Source organism: Protopterus annectens, chromosome 3.part0, assembly GCF_019279795.1.
Source record: "Protopterus annectens isolate FY-2018-M chromosome 3.part0, PAN1.0, whole genome shotgun sequence".
In the NCBI taxonomy this organism is placed as follows: domain Eukaryota; kingdom Metazoa; phylum Chordata; order Ceratodontiformes; family Protopteridae; genus Protopterus; species Protopterus annectens.
The window spans coordinates 284,845,814-284,873,798 of record NC_056731.1 but is presented as its reverse complement, the minus strand read 5'-3'; the positions used below and the strand labels follow the sequence as shown (position 1 = coordinate 284,873,798).

At 42.1% G+C, this 27,985-nt stretch overlaps 1 protein-coding gene across 1 annotated transcript in view; it reads right to left on the bottom strand.

Moving 5' to 3' along the window:
* The window catches only part of NEK10 (NIMA related kinase 10), a 3,576,599-nt gene that overhangs the window by 218,187 nt on the left and 3,330,427 nt on the right, over positions 1-27,985 (bottom strand). Inside the window, exon 35 of the mRNA XM_044064761.1 lies at positions 14,790-14,898. Coding sequence (XP_043920696.1) covers positions 14,790-14,898 — 109 coding nt within the window. The remainder of the gene's footprint in view (positions 1-14,789; positions 14,899-27,985) is intronic.

The window sequence follows — 27,985 nt, the reverse complement described above, 5'->3', positions numbered from 1 at the left end:
GCCCATGCACTAACCCAGACTAATAATCTCCTTACTGCTATACTCTCCACATTCTGATCTCATTACTGCTGCTGAATGTATACCTTTCTGAATACCTCAGAGTATGAGCTGTAAGCTACTATAAGGCAGTATTAACTTAGCCTTCCTTAGTAACTACTATAGAGCACTAGACTGTTTATCTAGCTTTCTGTTGTATAAACATGTCTCTACCTCATAAATACTTGTTACTATTTCTTCTAAATAATGCAAATTATATGATTACTAACAGGCTATGTAAAATTTGTACTCTAGCCTTAAATGTGTAATGTATCTGTTGTTACTAGTTCTGTAATGGAGCTTTTCTCCCTGGGCCTCTGCTGAAAATGGACATATATCCAATTGGACTAGCCCGGTCAACAAATGTAAAATAAAATAAATAAAAGTAAGGTTTACAAAACAGTGGTGTTACCAATACTACTGTATGGTACAGTAACCTAGGCAGAGCAGTTGAGTAAGGTAGAGGTTCTGGAGATGAAGTGTTTGAGACAGGCGGTAGGATGCACAGTGTGGTACAGATGAAGAAATGACATACATAAGAGCAGAAGCCAAAGTAGCTCCAATTGCAGAAAAGGTCAAATAGGACAGATTATGGTGGTTCAGACGCATGTGCAGAAAAGACAATCTGGGGAAGAAGGCCAAAGGAAATGGGGGCAACCATCAAAGAAATGGGAGAATTATGTGAGAGAACAGGCATGAGTGTTGAAGAAGGTAGGAGAATGGCACTGACTAGAGAGAGATGGTAACAGTTGGCGTGGCACCACTACCCATGTAAAAAATGGGAAAAAGGGGGTTGATGATAATTTCAGAAAGCTTGTCAAGGTAAGACCAGAACATTCAAATTATGCCTCTTCCCCCTTGACATAAATTGCAATGGAGCAAAGCAGAACTTTGATACCAATGGGTACAAACACTAATAACAGCCCCACTTTCTGAGCTGTTCCATGCAGCTTCCTCCTTTGTCTGAAGTTAAAATTTAACCGAGTACCTCATACTTGCTTTACTTACAAAAATATACTGCTCTACAATGCCACATCCCAGAACTTGAATGTAAATTGACATAGATTTTTAGACTTTACATTCTCTGTGTTGTTAATGTAACTTACAGTGGTTCTTCTGTCTTTCTTGACATACAGTTGTTTGTCTCACAGGTCATCTTCATTTCTATCCCATTTTATGGTTACCAACATCTACTGGTAGTCCAATTATCAATGTCCCTACCCAGGCTTCTCACAGATGCATTTTGCTGTAATGATTTTTTAAATCACTGGTGAAGGGACAGACACTCCACCTGAAAGTTGCTTTTTAATTCCACTCAAGAAATGACCCATACCACTCTCCTGAAATCTAGCACTTGTGTTAGATGTTTTTGCGCTCTCCCACATAAAGCTTGAGGTTTTCTTGTACAGGCATACTTTCTGTACAGTATGTACTGCAACAGACATACAGCAAATTTCTAGCATGGTTACAAATCTTTTTTTGTAATGGAATCCACTTCACATAAGAAGAAAAATAAAAAAAAACTACACACACACACACACACACACACACACACACAATCTCTGTCTTCAGTATAAGACAGCCCTTCTTAAGGTTGTAATGAGTTTTGTGTGTATAAACAAAAAGTTCCAAATTTGATCAAAATGTTTTTTTAATTATTATTACTAACTGATAGCTCAACTCTATTCCTTGACAGGTTTCTTAATATGAAATGCTGGTTACAGTAACTTCTCACTGCAGCTTATTACCTAGAGTCTAATCAAAGCAGAAGAATGTAATCCTGCTGGCAGAGCTTTACCTCAAAAATAGGCAACATATTTCTGCAATAAAATAGTCCGCTTTATGCTTGCAGAGTAAAATTATATTGCTCTTAACATTTTCAATGCTTCTACCAATGCATCTTTTTAGGACACTAAGATCCAGATTTTGTTCACCCTCACAGTTTTCAGACTTGGAAAATTACTCGCACACATATCCACTAATCCTTTTCATCATAGTTTGCAAGAGGTGCACACAATTGTTGTGTTCTGGTCTTGTGCCACTAGGTGGACAGAAAGGAAGGCAGGAGGGAGACAGAGTTAGTGGATGTGATAAGGACTGGACGTTCTCAGGTGACAGAACAGTCCCGGTACAGACTTCACATATTCATCCTGTGTCTGCTGCTGGTCCCAACCACCACAGGCTTTCTTCCAAGCTCCCACCTGTTCAGCTGCTACACCTTCTGCAGCCTCTTTTCATGCTTATCAGTGTGGATCTGATATGCATCTTGCCAATGATCAACACCTTCTTGCTGCTTCTGTTAAATGTAACTGATGAAAGGCTGGTCATTTTGCCCGTGTTTGCCATTCTTTGCAAACATGCTCTGTGCAGGAAGTTGCCTTACCTGAGCTTCAGATACTTTACTTAAGTGACCATTCATTGTCTGAGAGAATCCGTTTCAGTGTCACAATGAAAACTTCAATTGCTACTGCACTTATGGATCTAATTGTAGATTCTGGTTCATCTGTATCCATTTTGCTTAAATGTAGATATGATGCACCCTTTAAAGGGGATCCTTTACTGCCACCTTCAGTTAAGTTAGTGACTTATTCCTGTTCTCCACTTTCTGTACTTTACTGCTTACCAGTTACTGTGTCCAAAGATGATGTTACATACTCTACCTCTGTTTTCATTGTGGAGTCTGGAACTGCTTTGCTGGGTATGGATTTAATAAAGGGTCTACATTTGTGCTTTAACAGCAGTACTGTCTTACCATGTGCTACCACAAACTTGGTTCCTGTCATGCATCTTTCTACAGCTCCATTACCTCCTCTGACTCTAGGTTGTGCAAAAAGCTTCATACACAAAGTTAAAGTATTAGATTCTGTTACTCCAGTATGACAAAAAATGAAGTTGCTTACCTCTGTCGGTTCAGCAAGATGTAAGTGCAGAGCTCAATTGTCTTCTTCAAGCATGGATTATTGAAATAACTGGAGCTTCTCCCTGGGTCTCACCCATTGCGGTGGTTCAAAAAAGGACTGGTGGTATTCGCCCATGCATTGACTTGAGAGAACCTAATAAAGCTAACATTATGGACAGTTTTCCTCTTCCTCACATTGATGAAATGCTATTCCTGCTGAAAGGAGCAACAGTGCTCTCTACCATTGATTTAGAAAGTGTATACTTTCAGCTTTTACATCATGAAGACGACCATAAGTTGACTGCCTTTATTACTCATGATAGCTTCTTCTGGTTTTACTGGGTTCCAGTCTGCCTTTCAAAAGATGCTTGCTACAATTTTGCAGGGGTTGCCAAATGTTGCAAACTACTTAGATGATATAATTTTGTGGGGATAAACACAGGCTAACCATGACCGAACACTTCAAGCAGTTCTTAAACACATAAAAGATGCAGGATAACAGCTAAAAGAATCAAAATGTCATTTCAATCAGGTCATTTTTTTGTTTTCTGGGCCATACTATTACAGCACAAGGAATACAGCCTGATCAGGAGCATCTTGAGGCTCTTCTCTGTGATCGAGCTCCCACCAATGTTTCCAAGTTACATTCCTTCCTTGAACTTGCATCTTGGTATAATAAGTTTATTCCACACTTTGCCACCATTGTAGAACCCCTACATGCCTATTTTCCTGGTCTGAGGAAGCTCAGCAGAGTTTTATGTCAGTGAAACTGATTTGCAGTCCAGCCTTGGCTTTATTTGACCCTGATTTGACTACTGTAGTTTTTACTGATGTGTCCGATTATGGCTTGGAGCTGTCTTTTCTCAAGTTCACCCTGACCGTACAGAATGGACTGCTGCCTTTGCATCTTGGACTCTTACTGCCACTGAAAGGAAATATCCTATTGAAAAAGAGGCTCTTGGATGCATGTGGGCTGTTGAAAAATGGAGTACTTACTTGTGGGGTTGTAAATTTACTCTCTGTACTGATCACCAAGCGTTGACCATATTACTGTCCTCAAAAGGGTCTGATCGAGCAGGCATGTGGATTGCACATTGGGCAGTGTGACAGCTGTCTTTCAACTATACTGTTGCTTATTGTCCTGGGTCACAGAATTATATTGCTGATTGCCTCTCTTGCTTGCCCAAACCTGAACCCGAGTTTGTGGTAATGTTGTCTGCTGCTTTAACTGCCCTGTCACAATGAATTTGTCTCTGCCTCTGCTTCCACAATGAGTTGTTCTCTCTGTGAACCCAGATTACCAATGGTTGGCCTTCTTCTCTTAATGCAGTGAACATAAACATGCATCCATATTTCCGATTATGAGATGAACTCAGTGCACAAGATGAGTTTCTGTTCTGTGGCACTCGTCTCATTGCTCCTGCTTCTCTGCACCACACTTTAGTGACACATGACATGAAGGCCACCAAGGCATGGTGAGAACCAAATAGTGGCTGCGTGAGCTATACTGGTGGCCAGGGATGGATAACATGGTTGCAGCTGAAGTTAAAAATTGCCAACTTTGCCAATCTTCTGACAAGACTGCCAATCCTTCAGCAGCACCTTTACAACCTGTGTCATTTCCATCTGAACCTTGGCAAAAGCTAGCCATAGATGTAGTTGGTCCATTTGAAATGGCTATCTGTAATCATCATTATGCCCTAAACCTCACTGTTTATCACAGCAAGTGGCCAGAAGTCATCTTCCTTGCCTATGTCACTACTCAAAATGTTATAGACTTCCTCACTTCAGTTTTCAGCTAATTTGGACAGCCACATACCATTGTATCAGATAATGAGTGTCAATTGTCCTCTGCCGATTTTGCAGCATTTCTGGCAGAAAGAGATATACAATGCATACATACTTCAGTATACCAACCAGCTGCAAATGGTGCCATTGAAAGATTTCATTGTGTTCTCAAAGGGTGCTTACAATCTGCTATCTTACAGATGAAACCTTGGAAACCAGTTGTCTTAGAATTTCTTTGTGCAAAACCACATGCTACTACAGGAGTTTTCTCTTTTGAATTGCTTCTTGGCTGGAAAATGCGAAAACTCCTCAATGTTCTTCCTCCTCCTGTTTCCTGCACATTTAGTGCTGATACTGTTGGTAAAAGGGTCTCTTCTCTTCAAGACAAAATGAAAAAGCATTCTGATACTTGACGTGGAGCACAGTTTCCTCATTTCCAAAAGGGGGACAGGTGTGTATTTGGAATCCATTACATGTTTCAAAAGCACATCCAAGATTGTCACAACCCATGGAAATTCAAAAGGAAATTGGCCCATGCACTTACTTACTGGCAGATGGAAAAAATGTCATTCTTCCTATATATCTAAGTCAAATGCACCTCAGACAAGTGATGCTTCAAGGGATGCTCCAGTGGAATTCCCCCTTTGATCTACAGTGACACCAGTGCCTGAATCTCCTCACATTCCTCCAGCTCGTGTGAGAAGGAGACCCCGTTGGCTTGAAGACTATGTTACATAAATATAAATGTTGATGTAATTCAGTGTTCATTATAATCTTAGTGATGTTTAATTTACATATTGTAAGTGCAGTGCTGTTCTAATGGGCGTGCCTTTGTTGAAGGTTGGACGTCGAGCTGGCAGATCGGCACCGTAAAAATCTACTGCCAATCATTAGCGGACCGGAGTTCTGCTGTGGCGACCCCTAACCAGGAAAAGCCAGAAGAAGAAGTGCAGTGCTGTTCTTAAGTAAGGGGGGAATATGTTGTGTTCTGATCTTCTGCCACTAGGTGGAGATAGAGAAAGATAGAAGGAGGGAGACAGAGTTAGTGGATGTAATAAGGACCGGATATTCCTGTTCCTGTTGTACTGATGTTTTCTGATCCTGTTGTTGCTTTGAATGGTAGGATTAAAATATTGAATATTAAACTTGGAGTCTGTCTATATTAATCATATGGCAACTTACGAAGCATATGCCAACTTCCCTTCAGGAAAGCTTTGAGGGAGGTGTTAGATAAGAAGAGGTAGTGAACATTAGGGCATTTTCCACCACTGCTAGTATCCACGTCCCCACTTCCAGAAAGCTGTGAGAGAGCTGTTAGAATGAGGTGAAGGTTAAGGCACTTTGCCACAATTTCCACCATCTGCATATCGCTTCTTCCAGAAAGTTCTGGGGGGGGGGGGGGGGTAACTGTTAGAATGTGGAGAGGCAGTGAAGACTGAGGCACTTTGCCACAATGCCACTCATTTCATTCACTCATCTACACTTACAGAATTCAATGTGTGGAAATAATAACCCATCTCTGTCAAGACTACTTGAAGGGAATGATGATTATGGCTCCACATTAGCATCAGAGTTGTGTAGTCCTTTTGTTGTTGCTAGGACAAACAGTTCCACCAGCTATGCTTCTACTAGTAGATTTAACTTTATACCCTGTTCTGCTGAGAAATTTGTAATTTATTTTCTGTTACTACATTAATTGCAGAGAAGAGAGAAAGGATGGTGATGACAATATTTGCTTTCTCTCCGCACAGTACAGCTGGGACTTACAGGATTTGTTCAATTAACTGTTTATTTCATCTGTTTTCAAACTATAGGACTTCAAGAGGTGTAGTCAAATACATGTCCTGTACATTTCTATAAAGTTAGTGTTTTTGACCTAAATGAGTTGTGCAAGGAAGTTATGTCACCCACACAAGTATTGTAATTCCCTAGTGATATGTGAAAATAGTTTCTTGTTGATTCTGCAGCATCACTTACAGACATATAGCTTATTTTGTCTTTTCTGGATGCCTAGACATAAGGACATAAACTGAATTTAACAGGACTCTCTGAAAAAGCTTACAGACACCTAAATGCTGCCAACCTGAAAAGTAAATGCTAAGCCATTTTGTTTACATTATAATAGTTTGGTGACTCCTTGAATGGAAAATAGATGTAATAATTGAACTAATCTTCTCAGAAGTTCCAACTTTAATTATACCATCAGGTGAAACAAGTTACAATAAAAATTGTGATCTCTTTCCTATAAACTTAAATGCTCTCTAAGGCATTTTAATAGTTGATGAAAAGAAAGAAGGACTTGTTAAAACTGTCAGAGCACTTGTAGATTTATTTTTCTTATATTCATATGGATTTTCACACAAGCAAAGAACAATGACCTTATCATTTCAGTATTACTATACCATCATCATCCATATCCTTTCTCCTTGGGATTCCAAAACAAAGCAATTAGTTACGTTCAGTTACAGAGGTTTAGAGAATTATTATTGCTAAGAAAGTTATCTGCCCCCAAACTCCAAATAGTCATCTAAAAGTGCAATTTCATACATCACAATATATAAAAAAAAAAGAAATTATGTACTCACCATAACATTCCATCTGAGTAGTTCTACTTCAATTGTCTTCAACCTGTGGGTACCGGATCCGTATCGGATACGAGCCGGCAATTTCACTAGCATCTGCTCTGAGCTCCAAGCTCCTCCCCTTACCCATAATTCACCTCCACTACCTTCCAACCCCCATATAAAGTTTGCTGCCACTTATACTAAGAACACAACCTGAAAAAACACCTTATGCACCTAAAACTTCAGTCAAACAGGCTGTACATATGGTAAGGCCAGGGGGAAGGAGGGAGGGATGGCTGAAGACAAATGAAGTAGAACTACTCAGATGGAACGTTATGGTGAGTACATAACTTCTTTATCTGAAGTAGTTTACTTCATTTGATCTTCAACCTGTCGGACAGAGTCCCCAGCTACTAAACATCTGGGTGGCCCTCATGGAAGGATATTCCGGAGCACTGCGGAACCAAAGGATGCTCTCCTTTGAGAGATCAAATCCAATTAATAGTGAGAAAAAAAGGTATGAGATGAGGACCAAGTAGCTGCAGAACAAATATCATCCAATGAGACTCTCAATCAAAAGGCAGCAGAAGTAGCCTTGACCTAGTCAAATGAGCTTTCACCTGACCCGCAGGTGACAAACCTTTATCCTTATAGATCTGAAGGATGCACAAGGAGATTCACCTAGTGATGGTGACCTTGGAGGTAGGTTTACCCAAAAAGGGTTTAGAAAAGGACACAAACAATTGATCAGATTTACGAAAGGTCCTAGTCCTGTGTAAATAGAATCGTAGCTGTCTATGAACACCCAACAAGTGAAGTCTGTATTCCATTTTGTTAGCAAAATTTGGAAAGAAAACAGGTACATTAATGGTTTGATTGAAGTTAACCTGTGACACTACTTTGGGAAGAAAGGAAGGACTGGTACAAAAGGAAACCCTGTCCTTATGGAAAATCATGTATGGAACTTTAATAGACAGCACTTGCAGTTCTGAAACCCTCTTAGCTGAGGTGATAGCCACTAGAAACTCTGTTTTCCAAGACAAAAAGTTAAGATCCGTGGTTGCTGCAAGTTCAAATGGCAGAGCAACCAACGCTTGAATAACCATAATAAGGTCTCATGGGGGAATAGGATCTTTGACCAGAGGGTGTAATAGGAAAGTACTTTCAATAAAAGCTTTACACAGTCTGGAAGAGGCTAGAGAAGCAGAATTCTCATCCACGTGAAAATGAGAGATGGCAGCTAGTTGAACTTTGATAGTAGAAGAGCTAGCTCCTTGTTGAAAAAGATTTGCTAAAAAATCGAGAATGGCTGAAACAGGAGCCATGAAAGGGTCTAAACTCCTTTAAAAAGCCCAAAAGGAAAAAAAGTTTCCATTTGCTATGATAAACCTTTCTGGTGGAAGACTTATGAGCTGCCACCAGAATAGACCTGACTGAAGAAGATAATCCAGGAGTCCTAACAATTAGGGGAGCTGCAGCAGCCAAGCCGTGAGCTTCAAAATGTCTAGACTTGGATGAGGAACCCCTGAGGGGTGTGAGATGAGATCCTGAATGAGATCCAAAATCCAGGACGGAGCCAGAAGATGAGAGCAAAGGAAGGGAAACCATACCTGGCGAGGCCAAAACGGGGCAATGAGGATCACTTTGCTTCCCAGGCAACAAGCTTTCTGTAGAAACCTTGGAATAACAGGTACAGGAGGATAACCATACAGAAGACCAGCAGGCCAAGTATGGACTAAAGCATCTCTGGGGGACTTCCCCGGCTGGGGGTTCAGAGCGAAAAACTCGCTGCACTTCGCATTGGAAGGAGATGAGAGGAGATCGCAGCAAGGCTGACCCCACTCCAGAAAGATCTGCTCTGCTACTGAAGAATTCAGAGACCACTCATAAGGCATCAATATAGTCCAACTTAACCTGTCTGCTAGGATGTTGGACCACCCCGGAATGTGTGTTGCTGTCAGAAAGTGACCGGTGGAGATCGCCCATTCCCAAACTCGTATAGCCTCATGACAAAGGGGATAAGATCTGGTCCCTCCCTGTTTGTAGACATACCAGACCACTGACATGTTGTCTGATTGTATTGCAATGGTTCCCAGAGGAAGAAAGGCATGAAGGGCCTGCAACGCCAAAAGGACCACCCTCATTTCCAGAATGTTTATATGCAAACTGGTCTCGATAGGGGACCACAGGCCTTGGACTGTCCTGCCCAAACAATGCCCCCCCCCCACCCAAGTTGGGAGACATCCGTGGTCACTGTGGCTTGGACAGGGGCTGGAACAAAAGGTTGTCCCTCCAGAGTTTCCAGAGAATGCATCCACCAAAGAAGGGACGACCTGCAGACTCGACTGAGGTGTATTGGATGCAACAACGGAAGATCCAACAGGGACCATTGCACCGCTAGAGTCCAAAGTAGTACTCGCATGTGTAACTGGGCACATGGAAGAACCATTATGGTCACTGCCATAGAACCTAGCGCCCTCAAAACCAATTCTGCCGAGGGAAGGTGAGAATGGTATATGAAGGTAACATGCATCCTTAGGTTTCAAACTCTCTCCAAGGTCAGGAAGACTTTTGACTGTAGTGTGTCTATCCATGCCCCTATGTAGTCTATCACCTGGATAGGATTCGGAAAAGATTTGGATGTATTGATTGTAATCTCTAAGATGAGTGCAAGCTTTAGGAAATAATTCTTGGTTTGGCAAAGTAGATGTTTGGTGGGAGCAGTAAGGAGCCAATCATCCAGGTAAGGGTAGACCTAAATCCCCTGAAGCCTCAGGTGAGCCACTACTACTGCCATCACTTTGGTGAACACCCTGGGGGCTTTGTTGAGACCAAAGGGCAGGGCTTGAAATTGGTATTGACTGACTCCTAGCCAAAAGCAGAGGAACCTCCTGGAACTTCTATGCATCTTTATGTGATATTAGGCATCCTGGAGGTTGAATGAGCACATCCAGTCGCTCTCTTGCAGGCACAGCATGATGGACTGTAAGGTGGCCATCCGGAACTTTTCTTTGGCAACTGACAGGTTCAGGGTAGATAGGTCCAGAATGCGCCTTAAGTCCCCCATTTTCTTTGGCACCAAAAAGAACCTGGAGTAGATGCCCGATCCGGACTGACCTGGGAGACGGGTTCAATGGCTTGTTTCTCTAGCAGCTTGGAAATTTCCAGTGCTGCTGCCTCCCTTTGCACAGGTGGTACATCCAGGAGGTGTTTGAGAGGTTTGGGAGGAACCACAAATGGGATTGAGTATCCTCTGGAAATTATCTAAAGCACCCAGCGGTCTGATGTTACGGACTCCCATGCCGCCAGGTGCAATGACAAGTGACCCCCAACTGCCTCCAGAGTAGAGCAGTCGGGCAACCCCTCAGGGTTGCTGGGCGGGCCTGTCCGAGAATGGTTCTTGAGACCCAAAATTTCTCGGACCCCCTCTGCCTTTGGGCCGGCGTCTTTCCTGTCCCCCTCTGCCTCTAGGGGAAGAAGAGCCCTGAGTGTCCTGGGAATACAGAGACTTCCGGAACCACATCTTCTTTTGCCTTGCTGATTCTGGGAAAAGGATCTTTGAGGGTTCGAGAAGTGGATTCCAATGGCAGACAGTGTCTTCCTGTCTTTCTTACTCTGAACCAAGGTGTCTCTGACGGTCTTACCAAAGGGAGTAGAACCGTCATATGGGGTGTTTGCAACAGATGCCTTATAGGGTTCCGAGAACTGACATAATCTGAGCCAGGCGTTATGCCTCATGGGCACGCCGGACCCAGCTGCCCTAGCCGCTCCTTCAGTAGCATGTGAGAGGAGTCGCATGGACATGTTGGAAAATGCTGTCAAAGTGGCCATCCTCACAGACATCATGTCTCTGTCCTCCTGCGACATGGACTTTGGGGGAGACTCAGCTAGTTCCTTTACCAGGTCACGCTGTAGTCTGGTAACATGGGCCAGGTAGTTCAGCACCCTGATGGAAAAGGTCGCTGATGCATAAACCCGCTTCCCTAAGCGGTCCATCATCCTAGAATCTTGGTCAGGGGGATGAACCGAGGAACTCTCCTGGGTTAGTTCCTTTTTGGTGGCTGTTGCTACCACCATAGCATCTACAGGGGACCCATTGTTCCACGCTGGTCTGTCGGGGGGGGGGCTCAAAATTTTGTCTGGTCGTTTTGGGATTGGCTCCATGATGTCTGGCTCCTTTCAAGACCGTGAGGTGACCAGGTCCACCATGGGATCTGTGGGAGGGGACACCCAGGAAGTAGATGGGACTGTGCCAAAAGCCTCCAGGAACACAGATTCGTCCGAGGAAGGTTTTGGGGTGTACCAACCTCCCTGCTAGCATAGGATTTCCATGATGTCTCCAAAGGAGACATCCTCGGGAGGTGATATGGGGGAACCTTCCCCATCATCCAAATCCGTGTCCTCGGTGAGGGACACTGGGAAGTCCAAGTGCCTCCTCTTACACGTATGTTTGTGAGGCACATCTCTAGTGGGGCTCTCTAGGGGGAACTCGCAAGCCACTTGTTCCTCAGGGGGAACCGCCTGGGGCTCCTTGAGGATGGGCTGTCCCTCAGGTAAAATGATGAGATTCGCACGCAAAGCTGAGGGAGTCGGGGTGGAGTCCAAGGAAATAGTCAAGGGTCTCGATCCAGTGGAGAGAACCCTTTATACCACATCAAATGCCAAGGGAGAAAGTGCTTCCTGGGCCACCAGTGAGGAAACCGCTCTCCTCAGATCCGAAGCGAGAATCGAAGCCGGGCCCAAAGTGGACGGAACTCTGAGGGGGGGGAACTTGGTCTGACAACGTCGGAGCTGATGGAAAAAGTTCCACTCCCTTGGATCCAACACCCAGGCTCTGGCTCCGAGAGCCACATGGATCCAAACTGATTGGATCCAACATGCTCCAGGCAGCTGCCGGCATCAAGGATACAGGTACCGTCTGCGCCGACCCATGACAAAGGCCATTCTCGGATCCATATACTCTGAACCCGGTGGTCGGATCGGAGAAGGAGAAATTGGCATTAAGAAAGGAAGCGAGCCCCCCCACCAGAGGGAGAGGGGGCTGGCAAGACTCCCATCTGGATTTGTGTACGAATGAACTTCCTCATCATTTTATGCATGTCGACTTCGGAAAGGCTTCGGGTGGACCGCTATGAGGCCACAGACTCTGACCTGGCAAGTCGAGGAAACGAGGCCTTAGATGGTGGTTGTGGCTCCTCCAGCTCTGGGGAATATCTGGGAGATTGGAGCTGAGGGGAGTCACGGTGCCTAGACTAACTCTTGGCAAGAGTTCCTGATGTTGAAATGTCCGGGGTCCTCTTGCGTTTCTCTATCCAGTGCTCTCTCCCCTTCTCTCTGCTTTTTCTGCGCGCCGCTTCCACAGGCTTACAAATGGGAGGGTGAGCCCCAGCCTAGGAGGGAGAAGAAGGAAGGACAAGAGAGGAAGGAGAGGTGACCACAGCAACCGCTGTGACTGAAGCAGTAGAGGAGGCAGTCACCTCCATGTAGGTAGAAGGCCTTTCAAGGCTAACTTGGCCCATCTATCCTTGATGGCTCGTGGGTTGAAACCTGCACAAATGGTACAATCAATGTTTAAATGGGCTACACCCAAACACATCACGCAAAGAGTGTGGCCATCAGTGGGTGACAATTTGTGGTCACACTCAGTGCGCCGCTTGAAGACCGGCTTAGGATCAGCCATGTCTCACACAAAAAAACATGAAATTCTAACACACAATATAGAAAAAGAGAAATAAAAACTATTTTCTACACAGACCCACTTACCACAATCTCAGAAGGCACACAGAACGATGGGGGGGGGGGGGACATCTATACACTAACTAATTGACTAAAACTACACAAAAAATCTAATACACAATGCACCAGCAAGGGGAGGAAGAGAGGGAACCTACACTAACAAACTACGCTCAAAAAACTTTAAAAAAACCACTAGAATATCAAAACTACCCAACTCACAGACTCGGAGCTCAGGATCACGATGCTTATGGCAAGCCACAGCAAATGAGATCTGGGGGTTGGAAGGTAGCGGACGTGTATTATGGGTAAGGGGAGGAGCTTGGAGCTCAGAGCAGATGCTAGTGAAATTGATGGTTCGGATCCAATACGGATCTGGTACCCACAGGTTGAAGATCAAATGAAGTAAACTACTTCAGATTCACAATTACCTCTCTCCTGCCATCTAGTATCTAGTAGGTAGGGTATGTTAGGCCCTGTAAACACACACACACACACACACACACACACACACACACACACACACACACGCACACACACAATTATCAAAGCATCAACAGAAGTGAATTAACATGAATTAAAATCAGTCAAAGTCATTGACCAAAACACCAGCATAAATTTGATGCTGAATAAGGATTTAGCCAGAAGCCATTAAAAGCAGAAATCAACTCAAAATAATGTTCTTATGCTTTCTTTTTATCAGGCCTCTTAGTGTTCATGATAGCTTTAATGGAGTATCTTTTTACTAATGCTGCAGGCTGGCAGTGGAGTAGTAGGTTGCATTCATCTGCTAAAGTAATTAGTTTGGAACCTGTAAGTCTATATTTTTAGCTGTCTTAAATAGGGACTTTTCATTGCAGATTTAATGCAGCACAAAATAAGATAACAACAAAACAGAAGTTCAATAACAGTACACCACCTGGGTTCAGGTAAGGCAAGCTGTTCCTCCAAGCCCCCCATCTCTAGGTTTTTCCATCATTCTACAGTGTGTCTGCTACGAGACCTACAGAGTTACTAAGTGGTGGTCTACCAAGCAACACACCTGTCATCAGAAGGTTTGTTAAAATTTAAAGAAATATCTACACCTCAAAAAATTGTTAGACTAAGAAAAAGGCAACCAATTTGAATGAACCAAGAAAAATGAAACTTGTAAGTAGCTGGAAGAAAGTTGCCTTTCTGAAAAACCTAAGTAAGCAGAAATAAGTTGAGGGAAGACAACTTGATAACCAGAATGTGAGACAGTGAATAAGCTTAAAATGTAAAAAGCATCTGATTGAAATAACCTACATAAACATTATCATAGCAAGGTTTATTCTTTTAGGTAAGGAAGCTTAGCTTAACTGTTTAGAAAATATACAGCGCCTCATAAAATGCATTATGGCAGTACATGTTATTAAAAATTGGTAGGAGGATAATACTTGTATTATCTATAGTTGATACTCATTCTTTAATGAGAATCATAGCCCCCAAAACAAGGGCTGTTATTCATGCCATGCTGCAATATCATTTTTACAAGAACAATCTCAAAGCTAGGAAGATTTTAAGATGTATCCACTTTTTTTCTGTATTCAACCATGCCTGCCTCTTTCATGTACTACCATCCTGAACCTGGATTATGACTGCATCATAAATCCATCATGAAAGGTGTCTGTGATCACTTATTTTTAAGGGTTCAGAACTGTCTAAATATCTACCTGGGCACCATATTAGTTGTAATATAAATAATGTTTATTACTAATTGGCATCTGCATATTGAAAGTATTTCTTACCTCTTATTTCATCAAAAAATACTGTATTCCCTCCTGTGGAGTGGTGCAAAAACTGACAATCAACTGTAGAGACATTAGTTTCAATAAGCTCAGTAGAACCCTGCAAAAGCTAAAAAAGAAAAAAAAAATTAATTAGACTTTAACAACGTCACTTACATCTTCAGATTAACAGATAACAGCGCAATATATTGCTATGAAAAATAACATCAAATGGCTTATCATCAACATCAACAAAGACAGCATGAAAAAGAAAAAAAAAATGGGTCTCACATGACAAGGCAGAAAAAACTATTAAGTCATACTACAGGTATTACAAGTAACTGCAGATGCTAAATGCTGACTTGCTTTCAAGGTGGACTGCAGCTACAGTAGTTACATATGTGAAAAGAACATATGAGATGGAGATTCTTTTCTGGGACATGGCCTTGTTAAGGTGTAGGGACTTGTACACTACTGTAATTGTTACAGCACAGATATCTGCATGTCTGCTTCTAGCAGGGTCTCACTTGGCAGACCAGTATAAAAGGGGGGATTAGACAAAGAGTCCTCCAAACATTTGATCCCCATGATGACTCATTTGAAGTATCAAAGAACTACCTCAGAATATAGATACCCGAACTTGGTTGAGCTTTGTCTAAAAGTTTTTATGTGCAGCTACTGTGTGGGCTGAACACCTGCAAGATGAAAGGTGGGTATTGGGTGCTGTTGCAAACAGGAGCAAGGAGAGATTAGGATAGACTATACAATGACAATGCAGACTGCCTCTTGGACTTGGAATGTTACCTTATTACTACAGAAAGATCCAGAACATTTCTGGGAAGTTGAAAAATACCAAGTAGAATTAGCTGGTTTAATATCTAAATACAATCGCAGTTCTGGAATTAAAACTTCTCTGTTGGAATGGTTTCTCTTTTTCTAGCTAGTTGCACATCAGGAGAGGCTATGTGTTGGTGTTAGGATACTCCCAAGTACTAGAATGGGTTTGTTCAGCTACAGTTTGTACAAGTAGATGAGACGGTTATCTCAATGTGACTGTCAGCTGCAAAAAAAACCCTCTCCTTTTCATATGTGCATATGCATCTAACAGCTATTAGGAGTATTTTGCCTTTTTGGTGACCATGGGTGTAGTGTGGTGGTTAGGAGAGTACCACTAAGTATCTCTCTAGTTCTCCTAGCAGATTAAAACACTGCTGTGAAGAATGATAGAGATACCTGTAAGAGCAAGATTAAGAGGAACAGCTTTCCTTAACTAAACCCAAGTGGAAAACTGTTATTGAATTTCTGGTTTATCAGACTTTTAATGTCAAACACCATATGTTCAAGCATGAATAAATGTACTTACTATCACAGCACCTTGGGTTAAAAGCCTGTGATCATTTTTGTAGGTGAATCCCCAGGCCTGATGCCATATATTTCAGACATTCAGGTCAACAGAGGAAAAAACTATCAGCTGAACATTACTCAACGATGACTGGCTGCAAGGATCAGGGAAAAACTAAGAGTGCAGTAAGAGTGTCCTGTGCGGGATGAGTTCAACTCCCACTTCTGTAAGAACTCCTTTACGCCAGGCAAGTCAGACACCTGAAATCCATCCAAATGAAGCCTGTTCAGAACCTCAGTATCTTATGTGGCAGGAGGGAGCTGTGGCCAAGTGCTGGCACTTGTCATGCAGTAATCCTAGGAGTATCTGGTAGACAGACAGACAGCCAGAGCATGGTCACCCATCAGGGGCTGAGGAGAAGGGGAATCTGAAGTCAAGACTGAGGCTCCCCAGATAACTTTTCTGTTCTTGTGGCTCGGGCAAACAAAAAATGAGTTACCAGGAAAGGCCGCAGAAATAACTCACTAAAAGAATCACAGACCTAAAGCAGATGCCCTATGCTGACCACCTTAAAAAACTCCAGCTATACTCTGTCGAATATCATCTACTCAGAGGCGATCTCTGCTTAACATACAAGGCCATGTCAAACCCAGAGCTGTTGGACATGCTACACTTAAAGAAATCCCAATCCCTCAGAGCCACACGCTCTAGGGATCTAAACCTTGTCATCACAATAAACAAAGCATGCTGGAGGGACAGATTCCTGACCCAGAGACTCCACAGACTCTGGAATAAACTACCCATACATGTCAAGCAGAGCATCTCTTTGGCCCTCTTCAAAAGCAACCTTGATGACTGGATGGGAGAAAGGAAATTCACCCCGGGGATCACGTCAGTCACCCTGCTAGACCGGGGTGCAGGGAAGTAAATAGTGTGGGAAGAAATAGCCAGGGAATTGTTATGGCTAGGCTTGTATAGGCCCTAGGGCTGATAGCCTAGTACCAACCTATGAACCTATGAACCAGCACCTAGGTATATGTTCTTCCCTCAAAACGTGTCAAACAAGTTGTTAGAACAGGCAGTCTTACTTTCTGATACAAAAATTAAGTTCTAAGGTAACCAACTCAAATAGGTAATCAAATGGACAATGCGAAAAATTGTACTCCAAAGTCTAATAAATGTGAAGAGGTTGCAAAAAGGATACAAGTCACATCAGAACATAAAAAATCCATTGTAAATTCATTAAATACTTTATGAGTAACCACAGATACTAAACCATACAAATCTTTCCTTAAAAATACTATGAGAATTTTCACACTTGAAAAACATTAAACTCAAGGATTAACAGCCCTTAATTTCAAATGCTTATTACAGAAATGCTTTCATTTATAACAGGAAATTGTGTTACATTTAGTAATAATTGACATTTAAGTTCTTTATATTTTGGTCTGTCTTTCCAGCAACCACCTCTATATGGCAACTGAACCCTTTCGAAAAACAGTGAATAAAAACCTCTTCAAGCTGACACAGGAAGTACTATACTATACTTATATAGTGAATTTCTCTCATCACATCTTTTTATGTCATATAAGTATCCACAAATACTTTGGCACAGTTGCCTCTCATTTTTTCTCTACATAAAAGCCATTACATGACAGGCAGCTGGCCAGGTAAAACATTCTTTTAGAACTGCATGTAGCTAAGTCCAAACAAACACTGGTTCTCTCTCCTTAAGCTGTACAGTGCCTAGAGCTTGTGGAAGGTGTCCTAAAAGTTTGGAAGCTAGCTAGCTAGCTGGTTCGATCCTTGGCAGGATATCCCATATAGCTTAGGCAACTGCAACAGTGATCCAATGATGAACATTCTTGAGAGCAAACAAAATATGTCAGCCTTTGAAAATATAAATTTCATTCTCTTTAGACAATAACCATAAATATCCACAATTAGAACACCTTTTTATCAGGTTATTACTAGCAGCTTTTAAAACTTGTGAAGTTCAGACTGACTCGCCAGTAATTATCAGCTCCTTGCCTGGACCCACAGAGAAAGTTTTAGGTGCAGCAAAGACTTCCAATACCTCCACAGAAACTCCACAGTTCTGAAATAGATTAACAGTCCAGGTTTTCCCCCCTACACATTTGCTCATTGTTTCCACCCTCCCCAAGGACTGTTCTCTCCTCTAGCTTGCTCCCATTCTTTTTCAGACCTAAGCCTATTTTTCTCCCTCTCTGACAAGCTATCTCTCCTAGATTTCCATTACTCTTTGGTTCTTTTTTCCATGCTGACTCACAGACTCCTTTAAAGGATAAAGGGTGTGGCTTCCGCTATTATAAGCAATTTTTCAACTAATCACTCTGGTCATTTATGAGGCAACTGTTTTCTGCATACCCCACATATAACTGATCCACGTGACACATTTATATGTCACTGCATCACTATATAAATAAATACATGCATGTATGTAGTGAAGTTGAGTGTAAGTATACTTACCATAATAGAAAATCTGCTAGCAGAGGTCAGGCTTACTGGGTTCTTCTCCCAGGCAGAAATTTCAAAAGCAGTGGGGTCTTTCCCATGAAGTACCAAAATGAATCGGTGCTGGGTAAGCACTGATGTAGATGGGCATTTGGCTCCATTATAAATGCTGCATTGTCGCATGTCTTCACTGGTTCTTTTCACTGTTTTGAGTGTCATATATTTCTCTTTTTTTCGTGGTAGAAATGCAATTGTATTGTTCAGTTTTCTTCAGTTATTGACTGGTACTTGTTGTTTTCTTCTTTAAACTTTAAACATAATTTTATTAGCACTGACTACATCCACAAACAAGTGGGACTATGGCAGGCAAACAGGCCCAAAAGATTTCTGCTGAAATATTTCTATTCAAATTATCATTTTTAAGTCCTAGCTGTAAGGATAAGAATGTGATATTTGTGGTAAATTTAATCAGGCCATAAAATTAAGGCAGCAGAAAGCAGTGATTTTGTTTTAAACAGAAAGATACCATAAATCTGTAGAGAAAAATAAAATCAGAAACCAAAGAAGTACTTAATGGTGTTGGCAAAACTGAAGCAAGAAAGCACAGTTGCGTAAGAACTTAACATAACAGCAGATATTAGTATTACATATTGTTGCAGTAATATTGACAGATGGGACATATACTGCCAAGGTACCATACATCCAGCCAATATGGCAAAGCTTAGGCACTCATTAATCATGCATTCTACATCCAGTCATTAACACAGGCCTTTGCTGATACGTAAGTAATGTACAAGAGTATAAATCCTATGAGTTTGTTTGACCCCAAGAGTACTGTGGTGTACTAAGCAGAGGAAAGACTGATAGTTGCCAGAGGAGATAAAAACAGGAATTCACCTTGGCCAAAGAAAATAAAGAGATGACAGAGGAATGGATAGAGGATCTATATACAGCAAAAGTTATCTAGCCAAACATCTACTATTATGGTAAATTCTTGCATAACAGTATTATGTTCATCATTAGATTATTGTTGCAGTAATACTGATATGTGGGACAATTTGTCAACATTTTCAATAACCTGTGAGGGGGCAAAATCAGGCAACACTGGAATCATGTAACCCATGAAGAATGGATCTGGCAAATCCAGTTTTGACTGTGGAGAAAGCATCCATCTTGTAATGGTCAGTGGAAGTGTGAATGGAAGACAGTTTCCAAAAACTCGAAGCTTTTGAATGGAGATGGTGGTACAGAATTTACCTTTTTCCCAACTGTAGTGCGATCTTGTAGTTGGTATATGGTATATAATATGCAGTAGGTGAGGGGGGCACAGCCCTCCACATAGGGGTTGCAGGGGGCTCCCTCCCCCCTGCAAAAACATAAAAAGGTAGATTTATGTTGTTTTTTGAAGTTCTAGTTTTTGGAAACTTGATCATATCGTCGACAATATGAATTTCAAGTTTCTGAAAACTCAAGCTGCTGGTGTAGACCCATTATACATATGATTAAGACATCCCTACTCAGGATGTTTTTGTTTCAACAAATGCAGACTCAATTTATAGTGAACAAAGTATTTTAGATTTCGTGATTTTTTTTTAATAATAGTGGCCCTCTAAAAGCCCTGTGAAAAGCAGACACCCTCATCTCCTTATTTCAAACATTTAAGGTGAATTGTTTACAGCATATTAAAATTTCAACAATGGTAAATAACAGATTTTTTTTTAGCTGACACAGTATTCAAGGTTGCTTGATTCCAAAGTTTTTCACTGAAAATGTCTATATATATTGTGAAGAAACTGAAAATGCTGTCATTTCTGTTAGCATGTCTGGCAGGAGATTTGTGCATACTCTTAGATTAACTTGCATTGCATGTCAGCATGTTTAATTGTGAAAATGTAAATAAGTTTAAAATGTTGAGTCTTTCCCTGTTTGAACAGAATGCTTAAAGAATCTGTCACTGCTTTGATACACTAAACTGTGGAGAATCAGCTGAACAGTGAGTGATGTCACTGGAATCTCCCGTGTTGCTAGGGGATAATTTAAACAACTGATTGACAGAAAAAGAATATATGCCGCAGTGGTACGGCGGTAGTGTTGTTACCTCACAGCAAGAGGTTCTCCCGTTTGATTCTCGGATTGGCTTGGGAGTGCCTTCTGTGTGGAGTCTGCATGTCCTCCCTGTGGTTGGGTAGTGTTCGAAAGACATGCGTGTGCAAATGGGCATGCCTTCGTTGAAGGTTGGGCATCGAGCTGGCACCTCAGCATTTCATAAAAAATCTACTGCCAATCATTAGCAGACCGGAGTTCCGCTGTGGCGACCCCTTACCGGGAAAAAGCCGAAAGACAAACAACAACATTGGCAGAACAAGAATCTTTTTTTACAGCTGTTATATTTTGAAATGAAACTGCTGAAAAATACAGTTGAGACTGCTGATGAAGACAGTTGAGACTGAGAAGCTGTGCAGTTTGTCAAGTAATGAGAAGTCAGTTGACACCAAGAAAAGAGAACTCACCAAGAAAACTGCCTTAGCCTTGCTATTATATCTTAAAGTACAGCATGGATGGTATTTCTTTTGTTAGATCATGAAAGTTAGTTATTAAGATAGAGTTTTTCTTGAATAATGGACTACTATCCTACAATCTGATTTAAATTTCTGGTGAATAAATTCAAATTTTTATTGAGAGTTGTTGGTTTTCAATTTTGTAATAATTTTTTTACTTATTATTAAATGATTTTCATTATTTTACATTGTGGCTGGAAACCAGTGTTTTTCTTTAGAGATTAGAGAGTGCTTCTACCTGTTTAATACTCCCCAGGTCACCCCAAGGCCTGGCTGTTCAAGTCATAACTATCATTTGTTTTGATAATTCATTTTCATAAATGGGCAGCCCTTTTGAAGGACATGAAGACCCTCTGATTGGTGGCAGCATTTCTGTATTTATTTTGGGAAAGAGACACAGCTGGAAATTTGTATCAGGCTTTCTCAGAAGTGTTTGGATGTGTGAGTGTATCAGAGGTCTTAAACTGGGACACTTTGCTCTGAAGTGTGTAATAAGAAAAATACATTTGGGTGGACAGAGGTATATATAGTCCAATCCCAGGAAAATAGAGCATGATTTGTTTGTGCTCTTAGGGGAAAACTGTGAAAATATTATTTCTGTCTAAGTGACAGTCTCATATTGCAGTCAGTAGTGAGGATTGAAGCTTTTTAGTTGCTGACCCAGGATAATAATTGTTGACAGTGGGGTGGGACATAGCTGGACGTCACATATATAATAAAAAGTCTGTTTTAATGTAGTTTATGGAAATAAAAGTTCATTCTGTAAGACAAGGAGTGGTTGATAGTAGCCAGCAAGACTTTACACACATACAAATTAGATGATTCTTCCTTCCCTATAACTGAAGTCCCTTCATAGATCATCTGAACTCCAACATCCCTCCCTTCCTTCTTTCCTTCCTGACAGGTGCTTCAACCCTGCCTCTTTGGTCAACACTATTTAAGAAATTGCTAATTGAATTAGTTTTGACAAAGTCAATGTAACATCTAAATAAAAGTCTGATCAAGAAAACCAGTGCTTAGCTGATCTGATCATTTTGAGTAGACGTAAGGTGTATGTGCTGCACTGGTCATTGTGCTCAGACTGTTTATCTGCTCATTTCTATTGGAATATCACTTTTTACTTGGCTTACCGTTCTGGAAGTTTATTTCCAAGTGAAGAACATACCTATTGTCCAAGATGCCTTGCAAGTGGGCCCTCAAGCAAAATATTCTGAGCAGATGGTTCAAACTAGAGGCAAAGAGATTTATTTCTAGGGCAGCCCACTGGTGCACAATCTGTAGTAAGACCTCCCTGTTCACCATCAATGTGTGGGTGTCTGCTTGGGTAATCTGCTTGGAGAAAAAGGTCATGATGAACAGCAATGTCCCAAGCCATCACTGTTAGGCTGCACAGTGGGTAAAATCTTTGTTCCCTCTGTTTGTTGATGTACCATGTGACAGTTGTAACTGTCTATCAGAACCTGAAGAGCTCCTTGTGACTATAGTGACAGAAAGAAAGAAGAGACAGGATCAATAGTGTCACCTGTTTTTATTTATATATATATATAAATATATATATATATATATATATATATATATATATATATATATATATATGTGCATGTGTGTGTGTGGTCTATGTTAAATCATCGAACGCTTAAAAAAGCAAACGATGATTTATCGAACCCATGTAAGCGAAAGCTTACAATCTCAAATGTTTAGCGTTCCACAAAAAAAAAATTAAATATTACATAAAGTGGGGAGCTTCGCCCCCCCACACACACCCCCACTTAAATATACCAACTCTGAGATCGCTCTACAGTCATGAAGACGGCAAAGTAACAGAAGTAGCCAAGCGATTTCTTTCCCAGGGAAAGAATTTGCTTATATGCCGTTTCACTATTTTGTCTTTTCGTGCTTTAAAGTTTGATCAAGACACATTCAAAAGAATGCCTCTTCAATCATTTACTAGGAACCCTATTTACCTGTCCTTTTTTGACCAGTCCTTGTACACTGAATCCTTCTGAGCAAGTCCCTCAAGTTTTGTCTGATGCATCTGTGCGGGCATTTTGAAGACGAAGGGGGAAATTACAAAGGGAACTACAGGTTTAAGTTTATCTCATTGATCCACCAGTGTAGCCCTTTCTTCATGAATGGCAAAACAGGAATGGGGAAAAGAGAACAATAGTCATGTGCCCAGACAAATATTAAGTACCACAGAATATTCCTCATGTGCAGTCTTGCAAATGGGATCATCTGGATGGTGGATGTCATATACTCCAGGGATCTCAGTATCTATATTGCAGAGGTCAAAGGTAGGTTTGCCAGTGAAAGAAAGTAGACTGTTAAAAACAGAGTATTGTCTGAAGGAAGAAATGCAGTCATGGCCGGCCTTAGGCAAAGGCCAACTAGGCGGCCGCCTAGGGCGCCGCTCTACTAGGGGTGCTTTTCCAGTATTTATTTGGTGTAGGTAGAATAGGATGGGGGCACCAGATGGTGTGGTGGGGGGCACCGTGGAGCTCTTTTGCCTAGGGCACCAGTTGACTTAAGGCCGCTCCTGAATGCAGTCATCACAGAATATTCAAGATGATACCCAAGGAACACCAGATACTGTGTACGGCTGAGGCTGGACTTCCTGAAAGTCAGAGTGAAGCCTAGGTTTTGAAAGAGACTGAATTGTAAGGCCTGAAGACATTTGTAAAGGGAAGTGCCTTAAATCAGAAAAGGGTAGATGTGAATACCTTGGACTCTGCATCAGAGCTATACACTTTATGAACCCTTTTGGAGCAGTGGATAGCCCAAAAGGCAGCGAAGTGAAATGAAAGAGCAACCCAAAGGCACAGAATCTTAATTTCCTGTGAAGAAAATGGATTGGAATGTGTAGATAAGCATCCTTCAGGTCCAAGATAGTCATTCCAAACACATGCATCTGGAGCGTTTCTCTCCGGGCCTCCAGTGAAAATGGGCTCTGTACCAGATGGACTTTCCTGGTAAACAAATGCTAAATTTAAAAAGCTAAATGATAATTTAAAAAGCTTGTTTCAGCTACATATTGTACTTATTTTACTGCCTGCACTTTAACAAAGTCGTTTTTGTGTTTAAATTACCTATTTAACTGTTGTAGGCTACACACTCAAGTGTGATAGCCATTTCTGTACATTTAAAGTGTTTTTTTTATTGTATCTGCTTTATTTTCTGAAAAAAAAAAAAATATATATATATATATATATATATATATATATATATATATATATATACTTCTTTTCCTGCCTTTCTAAGCTAGTACAGCCCAGTGTTCAGGTTAGTGCTGAATTCAGGGCTGTGTTACAAGTTTCTGTGTTTGCCCATATCTTACTTGGATAGAAGGAGGTTTCTCTGTTCACTGTGAAAGAGGGAGCTTTGAGCAGCCTGTCTGTCCCTGAAGGAGTGGTTTCAGCCCAGAAATTAGTAGTTTATTGGCCATTTTGGGCTAATTTCTCTCTCTTTCATTTCCCTGCTATAAAACCCATGCTGTTTTGCATGCCGGGCAGTGCCAGTTAGCTAGGGTATAACTATTCCCGGCTTCACAAAGTCTACTCTTCAATTTTTCCCTTGGAACTAGACAAACTTTCAACTTAAGCACTCAAACCATTCATTTCTCATCCCGGCACTTGCTCAAAACTCATAGCAAGCACTAATAAACTTTAGCACTAGACCCCCCTATACTGTAGAGAAGGACAAGGCTCTCTATTCGACCTTACCAGCCAATCGGTAAAACAGTTCACTGTACCTATCCAGGCATGTCTGAAGGGCAGTTTCAGGAGTACTCTCTGGTCCAACTAGTGAATCTGGGCATTTTGAGGCAATGTTACAATTGCCTCATGGACAACCCTCTCCTCCTTCCACCAAACACTAATACATGCAAGAGATACAATTATACAGCCAAACTGGAGGCTAAGTTCTCTCAACCCAAGACTGGACCAGGCAGTCAAGAGGAAAAGGGAATCACTTGCATCACACCACCAGTCTCACATAGACCCATGAAACCAGCACTGGCAAAAACACACATAAATACATGAAAACATACTTGGAGGCTCTAAATAAAAAGCTGCAAAAGCAACAGAGATCTCCAAAGCAGACATCCAAGCAACCTCCACCCCCCAACACAAACCATGAAACACATACTTCACAAAACCAGTGAGCCATGCAATCACAGCCCTTAAGGCAAAATAACATACTCAACACACTAGTAATAGGTGACTCTATAGTCAGGCACACTGATGTCCCACTCACTAGGCTGAACAAGGAGAAGGTTACTGTTAGCTGCCTGTCGGGTGCCAGGATCCGCCACATAACACAAGCACTCAGGTCACTCCAGAACAAGTACAAATATGACTCTGTCATTGTCCATGTTGGTGTGAATGACCTGAGCCGTACCTCCCTGGACTACATGAAAAGAGACATGAAGGAGCTCTCTGATCACGTAGCCTAGGCCGGTATGACCCTGACCCTGTGTAGCATCCTGCCCTCACCAATAATGATACCATGGTATAGAGAAAAATTATCAATTTCAACAACTGGCTAAGCTTCTGGTGTCATTCAAAGGGAATCCAGTGTCTGTCAGCCTGGGATGACATGCTCGACAAGCCACGCTGCTTCGCTAGAGACAGCTTGCACCTGTCACCCTTAGGCTTTTGAATACTGGCCAAGGCTCTTGCCACCCCCATAGTGCCTTTTTTAGGCAAGGCTCAAAAGACAAACACACAGCCGTAAATAGCACAAGTAACAAAAAACTGAGGGTAATGCTACTCAATGCCAGAAGTCTAAACCTCTAAATGCACGCACTCGAGGCACTCCTCAGTATGGAGAAAATCGATATATGTGCATTAGCAGAAACCTGGTTTAAGGCTCCAGAAAGCACCCCAGCACTACCAGGCTACAACTCATACCATACATTTTGGCCACATAACCCGGACCAAAATACAAAAGGCGGGGGAGTATCTATATTCATCAAGGATACCCACACCTCCAGGTTAGTGGCACAGCACGATGCTTCAGAGATCATCCACGTGCAACTAACAACAGGCAAAACTGCTATTCAAATTATAGCTTGCTAAAGATTACCCACCATGTCCCAGGACCCCCACTCCACATTCCTGGAAACACTGGGCAACATAAAGGTCTTACCAAACACCCTGATATTGGGTGATTTCAATTACCCAAACATTAAATGGGAGAACTACTCAAGTACAAACTCCCTTGCCCAGCATTTCCTAGAATTTATAAACTCAAACACCCTGGATCAACTTGTCAACACCCCCACCAGAGGTGACAACATATTGGACCTGGTCATCACCAGTATGGGCGACCGGTATGCCACACCGGATGTCAACCCCTCTTTGGTTAGATCTGACCATAAACTAATCACTCTGGATATCCACATTCTGCCACCACCCCCGGTCAAAGAAACCACCGTGAAAAACTTTTCAAAATCAAACTTCACGTTACTTAAGACCGAGGTGGGAAGTTTCAAAGCCCCCATCCTAAAGGATAACGCTGTCCAAGTTGCAAAATCCTTTACTAAAGCACTCTACGGGCACCTACAAGGATGCATGGATCATGCTATCCCAAACAAAACCAAGACTCACTCCTCCAAGAAAAGGAAACCAGTCTGGTGGACCCCTGCCATAAACAAGCTATACAACAGAAGGTGGAAACTAGTACAGAAAAGAGTAAAATCCCAAAAAGGGAAGACATCCCTGATCAGTATCAGCAAGAAACTACGTTCCCTCATAAAATCATCCAAGGCTAGCTTTGAAAGAAAAATTGCCATGGACTCCAAAGATAACCACAAGGCATTCTTTAGCTATGTCAATAATCTAAGTGGCAATTCTCAGATCTGCTCGGAGTTAGTGCAGAATGGCACAAAATACAATGAACCGACCGATACAGCCAACATCCTGGCAGACAGGTTCAGTGCAAACTTCACCCTCCTCTCACCCCCAAAAGGGCCCATAACTATACCAGAAGAATGTAGTGCCCTTGAAATCACAGACACTCAGGTTAAAATAGCCCTCTCCAAAGCCAAAAACACAGCATCAATGGGACCGGACTGTGTCTCAGGCTGCGTCCTACACGAGCTGAAAGATGAACTATCCCCTCACCTAAACACACTGTTTAAACACAGCCTCTCCACAGGCTATGTGCCCACAGAGTGGCACACAGCAATGGTTATTCCGCTCCACAAAGATGGAGCCACAACGGACCCCGGGAACTATCGCCCTATAAGCCTGACTAGCTTGGTCTGCAAAGCGATGGAGTGCATCATCATGGATCTCATTAACAGAGACATTGAGAACCTCCAAACACTGGACCCTACCCAGTTCGGCTTTGTTAAGGGGAGATCATGCCTCCTAAACCTGGTGGACTTCTTTGAGACAGTTACCAAGGTATAGACGAAGGGAAGGTGATCCGCACAGCCTACCTAGACCTCGCAAAGGCCTTCAACACCATTCCCCACTCAGGTATTATAGATAAGCTCACCAGCCTGAACATAAACTCCGACGTCACGAGATGGGTTGCCAACTGGCTCACAGACAGAACCCACATGGTAAGAGTTGTGGGAGCTAGGTCTGACACTAAACCGGTTACAAGTGGCATTTCCCAGGGCTCAGTCCTAGGACACCTCCTGTTCGGCATATACTTTTCAGAGGTACAGGCAAGCACAGGAGGACTATGGCTGACCAGGTTTGCAGATGACTGCAAACTGGGGGCTATAACTGACTCTCCGGCTGACACAGACCTCCTCCAAAAGGGTCTCACTGAGACAGATACCTGGTGTCAAAACCATGGCCTCAAGCCAAATGCCAAAAAGTGCATAGTCA